This window comes from Panthera tigris, chromosome B1, assembly GCF_018350195.1.
Source record: "Panthera tigris isolate Pti1 chromosome B1, P.tigris_Pti1_mat1.1, whole genome shotgun sequence".
NCBI lineage: Eukaryota > Metazoa > Chordata > Mammalia > Carnivora > Felidae > Panthera > Panthera tigris.
The window spans coordinates 144760914-144771822 of NC_056663.1; the positions used below are offsets into that span (position 1 = coordinate 144760914).

Below are 10909 nucleotides of genomic sequence, written 5' to 3' on the forward strand. Positions count from 1 at the left end.
ATACTTCATGATTTTTCACACTTATTTTCAAAGCAATTTTATTTTAGCATCTCCTCTTAACAATCCTGAGCAGGAACGAAAAGGATTTGATTTTGTTTTGTTTGCCACGTTTTCACATTTACAATGGAGTGTAGAGAAGTGAAGATACTTGTTCAGAATTGCAGACCTTCGACCTTTTGCCCAGGGCTCTTCCAATGCATGCATATCACCTCTTGAAGGCACAAGAGTCTCTCCTGAGGAAATGCATTTTCTCATTTGTCTTTGTGTTTCCCTTTCACGCATGAAGACACACATGGAGTGATCGAATCCTTCGAAGGATTCAATTCATAAAAACTCTCGCTTCCCTGAGAACCATTTCTTCATTCTACAGTGGTGAGTCCCAGATTCCATGTTTGTACCATGCGACCACTATCCCTTGCCACAGTTTATTGGACCTCTGTGGACACCTGGCTCGATATAGCCAATGAGATCTTCTCTTTCGGGAATCAGACATTGAATCTTAGGGAAAGCAAGTTATTTTTTTGTGGATGACTTGTCATAGAGACCCAAAAATCAGAGAAAAAAGAGAAACCCCAGGCCAGCAGAGAGAGGCAAAAACATAACAGATGACAAGAGGAAGTCCTGAGGACTCCAGTGTCTAGGGACCGAATTCATTTCCGCTATGGACTGAATGTTTGCGTCCCTCCAAAGTTCGTATGTGGAAATCTTAACCTCAATGTGATCGTGCTTGGAGGTGCGGCCTTTGGAAAGTAACTGGGTCATGAGAGTAGAACCCTCATGTATGGTATTAGTGCCCTTATTTAAAAAAAATGGTCAGAGAGCTAGCTCTCTTCTTCCTCCATGTGAAGACACAGCAAGGAAATAGCTATTTGTAAACCAGGAAGAGGACCTTTTCAAGTACTTGGCCTTTCTGGCACCCTGATCTTGGACTCCTGGCTCCCAGAACTATGAGAAATAAGTTGTTGTTCAAGCCACCCAGTCTAGGGTAATTTGTTAGCAGCCCCAACTGAGAACATCACTCATCTGTTAAAACATTTTTATTTTCAGAACGATAAAAAAAATTATATACATATATATTCTCTCAATATGGTGTTGCATATCCAGAAATTCTACCTAAAAGAAGTTAAATGGTTAAAACACAGCCTTAGGTCTGCATTTCCTATTTCATCTTTCCGAGGCATCATCCTCATGATCTTCCTTGGGTCTCAATGGTCTTAAATTTCCTTCCCTTCCTCTTCCAACCTGATGACTTTACAGTTTCCTAGGGTGGGTTGCCTCTACTCTTGGCTGAGGTTATCTATCAGGTTTGCTTTATTTAAGAGTAAATTCTTAAAATTTAAGACCAGTCTATCATACAACTGTATGAACCCCATTTTCTTCTTATTAAATGCATAGATCTTATAATGAATGAAAAATTCCTGTAAAAGGAGCATTGCAGTTTTGACAGCTGTAGATAAACAACCTTATTTATACTGAGATCCAAGGTTGTGGATGACTAAAATGGGGAGCAAGTTAAAGCCTTTGGAACTTAAAAGTTCAAGCAATCCAAAGGCCAGAGTGTTGATAAGTTAATCAAAAAAATGTTGATGTCATTGAGAATAATATCAAAGGATAGGGTCAAGTGAAAAGCAGTGATCAAATGCCAGAGTGCCTTAGGAAGTTAACTGGTAGGGCACAGCATGGAAAAGGTGGACTCTACTAAGATGTAGTGAGCCTAACTAGGAAACCTCTAACCTACTATATGAGTTTAGAGAGTATTCTTACAACATAATGGAAATTTCATAACCCTCCCTTCCATTATTCCCTCACAAGTAGCCAACCACCTGCCTGAAAATAATGTTTAGGTTGTCAGAATAAGTAAAGAAGGCAGTTCATTTTAGTCAGAAATTAGCATAACTTGATGCTACTCTGAAAGAAACCTCTGGAGGATGTCCAAGCTCACGATGATACCGAGGGCTTCCGATATCCACAGGATGTGATGTTCCTTGTGTGACCATCAGTTAGGGGCACTACAATACAAACAGAGTAACAGGTGACTATACAGATACACAGGATTTCATGTGTGGCCCCTTGTAAGAAAATAAGAAAAAACCCAGAAGAATAAAGAAAAAAATCTCATGTATTTGGTAAGCTAAAAACAGATAGCAGCCATAATTAAGCACTTTACATGTATTATCCCATGATAGAGCAAAGTAAGAACAAATGAAATCATGTAAATCTCGATGTTAAGTGAGTTACCCAAAATGACATAAATTATAGTTGTGGATCTGGAACACTAACCCATAGCTCTATGAGTCACAAACCCGAGCTCTTCCCACCACATTATACTACTCAATTGCCAAGGTGATCCCCTGGTGAATCATAGTTCCACATACCCTTAATTCGTTTTCCTTTTTTAAATTAATTAATTAATTAACTGTTTTTATTTTAGAGACAGAGAGTGTCAGTGGGGGAAAGGGGCAAAAGGAGAGGGAGCGAGAGAATCTTAAGCAGGCTCCAAGCTCAGTGAGGAGCCTGATGGTGGGGTCGGGGTGGCGGTGGGGGGGGGTTGGTTGGTGATCCCATAACCCTGGGATCATGACCTGAGTCGAAATCAGGAGTGGGACACTCAACTGACTGAGGCGCCCAGGCACTCCCTTTTCATTTTTTAATTTAAAAACCCACAAAATTTAGTTTTTCTAATATGAGTCATAATCTCTGTCTTATGCACTGCGTTGGTTTAGAAATCCTACCATGACTTTTTTTCCCACAAGTTAATCCAAATACACTCCCATTATCACCTGCCTGTCCTTAATGTATCTTCTCCATTCACCAATTTGCAAATTCCATGTGAAGTCTAGATTCTAGAAATGTTGTGCTGGAAGTAAATTTTTTTTTTCTAAAGGGATTTTTTTTTCCTTAAAACTTCTTTCACCAAATGTGTCTATTGCCTGCCTACCTTATCTGCATAAGATAGTTTCTAGCAATATTAGATCATTTTTATATTTAATGGGGATACTTATAACACAGGTCAACTTGGATATCATGTTAAATAGAAGGTAAGAACCAATGGTTCTCAAACTTGGTCATGCATCAGAATCTCCTGGAGGGCTTACTAAAACACAGGTGTTTGGGCCCGACACCCAGTTTCTGATGTCAGTATGTCTAAGCTGAGGCCTAAGAATGTGAATTTCTAACAAGTTGCCAGGTGATGATAATTCTGCTGGTCTTGGGACCACACTTTTGGATTCTCTGGTATAGACTCATTCTAATCTTACTGTAATTTTATTCTAATCTATGGCAGAGTCTGTATATATTCATAGATATCTTTAATTAAAAGAAAAGAAAGGGAGTTCGAATATGAGAATCCTTCGAATATGAGAATCCTTGGCGTTAATTATACCTGTTGATAATCTTTTTGATAATAATCATCACCCATTCAGCGTTAGGATCCAAACAAATTAATTTCCCATCTTCCAATGTGACTCTGGAAAAAAAAAAAAAAGAGCATTTTGGTTAAGTAATAATTGTACATAATTGAATAATGTTTTAAATGTATTGATTAAAATGATATCAACATGAAATTTTATACTTAAAATGGACATATGGATTTCTCAAACTACATTAATACTATTATTGGAATATGACTTTCAGTCATACCAGTATACACAATGAAATTTTAAAAATCAATTAAAGATAAAATTTTTTCTTAAAGTTTTTCAGATATCAAGTATGCAGCAAACATTTAGTAGACTTATGCTACACAATTGTTAGACTGGAAAATCTACACAAGGGTGATATCTTCCAGGATTCCAGTTATCAACCACTTACTCTATATTCTTTATCATTATACCTGGGCTAATTGTGTTACCTTTTGGGACCTCATTAAAGTCTCATTTATTACTGGGGGAGAGGAGAACATAAATTGCTTATTTAAATTAATTCTGAAGCTTAAGTTGCTTCTATAGTTTTTTTTTTTTTTAGTTTATTTATTTATTTTGAGAGAGAGACAGCTGAGTGGGAGAGGGAGAGAGGGAGAAAGAGAGAATCCCAAGCAGGCTCTGCACTGTCAGCGCAGAGCCTGATGCAGGGCCAAACTCACGAAACTGTGAGATCATGACTTCAGCCAAAATCGGGAGCGGATGCCTAACCACCTGAGCCGCTAGGACACCCTGCTTCTATAGTCTTAAACTCTACTTCGCAGAACCACAAATCTCTACCTCTTTGAAGTTCATTGCATGAATGGAGGACCAGATCATAATAAAAACGATAATGATAATAATGTAATAATAACCCCTTAGCAAATTACCAATACACAGATAGCCACAAAGCATCATACATAGTGGTAAAACCTCGAAAGTATTTCATTTGAAAGCAGAAAGAAGATAAGGATACATGCTATCACCACAGTCATTTCCACAAAGCTAGAAAGATAAAAGGCATAAAGTTCCGAAGGAGGAAAGTAAACTGCCATTATTGCCAGATAAACTACTCAAGTAAAGAGTTGGTGGTTACAAAATCAATACAAAATTTGGTCTAAATGCTAATAACAACTAGAACAAAATTTTATAAAGTTATTCTTTATAATAGCATCAAAAAATATAAAATGGGGGCGCCTGGGTGGCTCAGTCGGTTGAGCGTTCGACTTCGGCTCAGGTCATGATCTCACAGTCTGTGAGTTCGAGCCCCGCGTCAGGCTCTGTACTGCCAGCTCGGGACCTAGAGCCTGCTTTGGATTCTGTGTCTCCCTCTCTCTCTGCCCCTCCCCCACTCATGCTCTGTCTCTTTCTGTCAAAAAATAAATAAACATGAAAAAAATTTTAAAAAATATATAAAATGACTAGAAATGTGGGGTTTTTTTTAATAATACAAAAGAAATGGAGACCTTTATGGAGAAAATCATAAAACTTTGGTTCAAGACATTAAAAGAAGACCTTGATAAAGTGGGTTTCTACGGGATTGATAAAATGGGATTCTATGTTCTTGAAATAACAGAATCATGAGGATGTCAATAATTCACAAATTAGTCTATAATGTCAAAGAAACTCAAAATTATGATGTAATTAGTGCAAATTTGCAAGCTGATTTTAATATTTATATGGAAGAGCAAAAATCCAAGAAAATGTGCTCTGAAGACAATGGAAGAATTTTCCTTTCTTTATGTTAAGAATTACTATAAAATGTTAAAGATAGTGCACAAGTAAAGACAAATCGATTAATGGGACAGAATAGAGGGTTCAGAATTGAGGGGAACTCAATTTACCAAAGAATTAGCCCTGCGTATCAGTGGGGAAATGATGATATCTTAATAAGTAGTGCTGGAATAATTGATGAACTATTCGGAAAAATAAAATAAAATTGAACAAATCTCTCACATCACATACTAAAATCAGTTCCAGGTGGGTTAAAGTCTTAAATACAATGGAAAAAAATTGTAAAAGTTTTAGAGGACAATATAGCAGAATATTTCTGTGAAGTCTGTGAAGGAAAGTTTTTTTGAAACAAGACACTAAATGTGCCAACCAGAAAAAAAAAAAAAAGCATATTGTTTAACTTGGTATGTAAAAAATACAAATTTACATTAATTGAAAGGACACCATAGAAAGAAGGAAAATATGAGCCGCAAATTGGAAAATGAGTTTTGCTATCCCTAAATCTGACAAGCGATTAATACCCAGAATATGTAAAAAAATACCTGTGAACCAATAGGGAAATGATAGTATCCTAGTGGGAAAAGAAGCAAAGAAATGAACAGAAATTTCACATAAAAGGGAACATACATGCTTATGAACACATGGAAAAAAAACACTCAACGTCATTAATAACAGAGAAATGCAAATTAAACGAGCAATAAAAGATACCGTTATATACCCATCAGGTTAACAACACCAGATATTGGCCAAATGTGAAAGAACAAATGGTTTTATGTAGGAAGGAGTGTTCATTGGTACTGTTACTTTGTAATACAGTGTGGCATAACCTAATAAGGTCAAAGATGTGCAAACCTTAAATGAAACCCAGCAAGTAATATGAGAAACGCTCATATACCTGAACCATATATGGAGGATGTTGATAATCGCAAAAACGTGGGTAGAACCCAAATGTGCTTATCCAACAGTGGACTGGATAAGCAAATTTGGTATTTGTTGAGTTAGTATTCCTACAACGGGATACTAAGTGTCATTTAAACTGAATAAAGGACAGCTAAACATATCAGAATGCATGTATTGCAGAATAAAATGTTGAATAATAGAATTAAGTCAAAGAGTATATACAGCATGCTGTCCTGAAGTTCAAAAGCAGGCTGTCTTAGTCCATTTTGGCTGCTATATATATATAAAAAACACCACAGACTGGGTGGCTTAACAAATACCATTTCTCACAGTTCTGGAGGTTGGGAAGTTCTTGGTCAAAGTGCCATGGATTTGGTGTCTGGTGAGAACCTGCTTCCTAGTTCATAGAAGGCCACATTCTTACTCTGTCCTCACATGTCGGAAGGTTAGGGAGCTCTCTGTGGTCTCTTTTTTAAGGGCACTAATCCCTTTGTTGAGTGATGAGGGCCCCACCCTCATGACCCAATCACCTCCCAATGTTTCCTCCTCCTAATAACTGTAACGCTGTGGCTTAGGATTTCAACATATGAATTCGGGGGTGCATTCATTCAATCCACATTCAATTCATGCACATTCAATCCACAACACAGGCAAAACTGTAATTGTTTTAGATTTCATACATAGATGGTATAATGATTTTTAAAAAGCAAGAAACAGCAGCTCAAATAGTAGTTATTTCTTAGCTTGGGATGGGTATATGATTCCGAAGGTGTATTAGTTTGCTAGGACTGCAACAATATACCACAGACGGGGTGGCCTGAACAACAGAAACTTAGTATCTCACAGTATGGAGGCTTTAGGTTCAAGATCAAGGTATTGGCAGGTTTAGTTTCTTCTGAGGCCTCTCACCTTAGCTTGCAGATGGCCATTTTCTTGCTGTGTCCTTACAGTCCTTTTCTTTGTGTGTGTGTGTGCATTTCTAGTGTCTATTCCTCTTATAAGGACACTAGTCATATTGGATTAGGGCCCAGCCTTATGACCTCACTTAACCTTAGTTACCTCTTTAATGATCTTATCTCCAAATACAGTCACACTCTGAGCTTTTGGTTGGTGAGACTTCAAAATACAAATTTAGAGAGGACACAATTCAACCCAAACACCAAATAGGTGTTTTGCATGTTCAGGCTTCTGATATACGAATTATATTCTAGATTTTGGCCTGGGTGGCAAGTGAACAAATTTCGTTTTATTACTGATCTTTAAACTGCATGTATATATATTTATATACTCTTTTGTATGCATGTTAGACAGAATCCTAAGACTCACCAAGCTTTCCTCCCTCGTCTCCAGGAAGACAATGAGATATTACATCCATGATTATGTCATGTTACATGGCAAAGGGATTTGGCAGATGCAATTAAGGTTACTGATGAGTTGACTAAATTAATCCAAAGAGAGATAATTCACATGTAACCACGTGGGCCCTAAAAGCAGAGTTATCTCTGGTTAGTAGCTGAAGAGAGATATTTAAAGCATGAGATCAGATCAGTGTGGGATAGATTCTTAGTCATGGATATGGAAGAAGCTACGTGGAAGAAACTGAGAGTAGCCTCTAAGAGCTTCGAGTGACCATGAGCCAATGGCCAGAAAGAATATGGATACCTCAATCCTACAACTGCAGAGAACTGATTTCAGCCAACAGCATAGATCATCTTGGAAGTGGATTCCTCCCAGATCCTCCAGACAAGACTTCAGCCCAGCTGACATCTTAATTTAAGCTTTATGAAACCCTAAGCAAAGAAACTGGTCAAGCCATTGGCCTACCGACTTACAGAACTTTGAGATAATAAATGGGTTTATTCTATGCCACTGAGTTGTGATAATTTATTACTTAGGAGTGAACCAAAACACTATGTATGATATAGTTCAAAATTTTAAAAAGTTTCAATAAAATGCAGAAGTGTTCTCCCCAGCCTCTAAGCTCTATATTTGTTGAGCTTATTTCTGATGCTTCAGAAAGATTGTCACACCAGCTTTGAGAGCCACTAAGCCATACGGACTCACTATGTTGCCCAAGTGTATAATAGAGAGATCTCTAGAAAATCAAGAATCACCCATGTATTCTTACTGAGGACCATGTAACTTTGCTTCTTGCACATGTTCTTTGACTTCAAAGGCCACTCAAAAGAGTTCACACACTAATCATGTTCCCATTTGAGAGCATTTTACTTTTTTGGAGAGGGTACATGACATTTCCCGAGAGCATAACCACTGGACACTTATCTTCCCACACTGTACATGAATCATGCTCAGGGCCCTGGTCTCTGGTACTCCCAACGTACTGTATTTTTTTTAATGCGAATGTCCGCGTTGCAAAGCCCAATCCTAGAGGCTACCATTCTCCTCCGCACCTTTACTACTTACATGATTTCTTTCCTGCTGCAGTGAACACCTTCGGGTATCAACTGGACATGTTTAATGAATTTCGGAGAAATAGGATCAGAATGTGTCTGAATACACTGACATCGCAACTCTTGCCCCTCACAGAGATTGGCTGTGTAAGAAAAGAATGGCAAAACCCCGAGTAAGAACAAAGATAGCGGTTATGTTTTTCCTTTATCCATGCAGCAGGACACCCAGTTCCCAAAATAAGTACCGGTAGGCTAATTTAGAGAGACAAGCATGCAAATCTAATCACCTGCTATTTTTATAAACAAACATTTATTAAGCATCTACGATGTTTGAGGAATGGATACGCGCACTAGACCAATAATTCATTGCTTAAAAGTATGCATGGTCAATAAAATAACTTATTTACAGATACAATCAACTTGATTTCCTTCTATGAAAAGTTTTCGACATAAAAATTTTATGTGAATTCTATCAGTTGAAAGAGGCACTTTCTATCTGTCCACTATCATTGCAATAAATACCCCTAAACTTATTTGCAGTAATGCTCCTGCTGTTATCTTGAGTAAGACAAGCACAGATCCTTCCAGTTCAATAAATCCAGGAAGCTAAACATATTTTTAAAATTAATCCAACAAGAAATTCTTTGACACCCCACAATCTAAATACATGTTCTGCCAAGGTTTCAATTTTACAGTTGCTATATTTTGCTCAATGCTAAATACAATCTCATCAGCTCTCGAATCTTTTCTAAATTTTTGCAATGCCTAGAAGGAAAATACAAAAGCTGTAGCTGCTTTACCAAAGATGCTCAGTGCAAAGACAGCCAGCAGGAGGAATCTTCTTTGTGAGCTCTCAGCAGCCATGTCAGTGCTTGATCTTGATCCTAGTCTGAATGGTGGAATCAACACCGCAGCCCTCTTTTATGTGCTTTCTGTAGCCCTGGGAATTTTTTGTTGTTCATGCACTCCCTCTTCATTGAAGGATGAAAGGAGCAGTTTATTAAGTAGTGTGTTTGCCACAAGCCAATAAGGAAACTGGGTTTGCTTTTCGAGCTTTGTTGTCGTAAGGGAAAGGGGGGTTGACGTTAGGGGGCAGGATATGAATTCATTGAAAGGACAAATGAACCTGTTATTTCCTAGGGAGGGAAACTGCATAATTGTGAAGAGTTCCATGCCAGTCAGTTAACAGTGGCTTACACAATGGAGTAAGAATGTCTATGTACTTTTTAAAGGTCATGTTTGTACAAAGTAAGTAATTAAGATGCTTTTCCCCAGTGTGGTATTTGCTTTTAGCTTTTAGGCCTATTTGGCATAATCCCACTCAAGGTGATAATAGAATCTGCCAAGCTCCAGGCGCACTTATAGCATAAGTAACCTACAAAGAAACTGAAGTTCAGGCTATAATAACTCTTGTCCTGTCAAAAATAGCAAACCACAGTTTACTTGTGGTATGAAAGCAGCAGTTTTAATGGGCTTGAAGCTGAAATAAGTAACAGTGAACTAGGAGCTCCCATTTTTTTCCTTAAGTAATTTTATAAGTGACCTTCATTGTTATTCCACACTGGCCACGTTGTCGGATTTTTTTTGTTTTTGTTTTTGTTTGCCTGAATGAACAAATCAAATATCCAAGCACTGGCATTATTCTCCTCACTCTGTCATGACCAAGAACCACAGACTGGGTGGCTTAAACAAGAACCCGTTTTTTGTCTTGGAGTTCTGGAGGCCAGAAGCCCCAAATCATAGTGCACACAAAGTCGGTTCTTTCTGAGGGCTCAGATGGAAGGAGCTGTGCCAAGCCTCTCTCCTCGGCTTAGAGGTGGTTGTCTTCATTTTCACACGGTGTTCTCCCTGTGTGATTGTCTGCCTCTGGATTTCCCCTTTGTATAGAGACACCAGACATATTGGATTGGGGCCACCCTCCTGACCTCGCTCTAATTTGGAAAGACCTTGCCTCTCAATGAGGTACTGTGGGTTGGGACTTTAACCTATGGGTCTGGGGAGTGGCCGTGAGGGGCCATAATTCAACCCACAACAGCATTTAGCTGAAGAATCAGTGATTACTGAAGGGCCAATGTGGCCTGAAGGTAAACCTAGCCTCAGTAATAATAATAAGGTGTTTTCTGTTGACAATCATCAGTGAACGTGTGTCACCTGCCAAAGCCTTTGCGGGACATTGAATAGTCAAAGAATAAAAATGGAGTGTCAGCTCTTGAGGAATTCAGAGCCTGTTTGGAGACAGACATGTAAATAGACTAAACTAGAAGGTGATCTGTGTTAACCTAGATGTATACCTGGGGCCCTCGGCAGGCAGAGGAGGGAGGACTTAGAGGCGAGAGCGGGGAGAGAAGACTTCACCTGGGAAGTAACATTGGAGTTGCTGAAGGTGAAAGGAAGTGCATCAAAACGAAAGGCTGACAGAAGGTTCCAGACAGAGAAACGCATACAAAGGCACAGATTCACAAAGGG

General features: G+C 38.5%; 1 protein-coding gene across 1 annotated transcript; it reads right to left on the reverse strand.

Annotated features, from left to right (window-relative positions):
- Nucleotides 1-1022: 1022 nt before the first annotated feature.
- On the reverse strand, nt 1023-9414 carry LOC102953898 (interleukin-8-like). Its single transcript, XM_007086943.3, has 4 exons — nt 9244-9414; nt 8457-8586; nt 3383-3466; nt 1023-2009 (listed from the first exon to the last, which is right to left on the reverse strand). The coding sequence occupies exons 1-4, from the start codon at nt 9305-9307 to the stop codon at nt 1997-1999; spliced, it is 291 nt and encodes a 96-aa protein (XP_007087005.1). The 5' UTR covers nt 9308-9414; the 3' UTR covers nt 1023-1996.
- Between the last annotated feature and the right edge of the window lie 1495 nt (nt 9415-10909).

Bases quoted from the DNA above. Each gene is read 5' to 3' on its own strand.
- LOC102953898 (XM_007086943.3), bottom strand. From the start codon at position 9,307: ATGGCTGCTGAGAGCTCACAAAGAAGATTCCTCCTGCTGGCTGTCTTT. The intron at 8,587-9,243 runs GTAAAGCAGCTA...TTTCTTACACAG, and splicing joins CTTTGCACTGAGCATCTTTG to CCAATCTCTGTGAGGGGCAA. The intron at 3,467-8,456 runs GTAAGTAGTAAA...TTTTTTTTCCAG, and splicing joins TGCAGCAGGAAAGAAATCAT to AGTCACATTGGAAGATGGGA.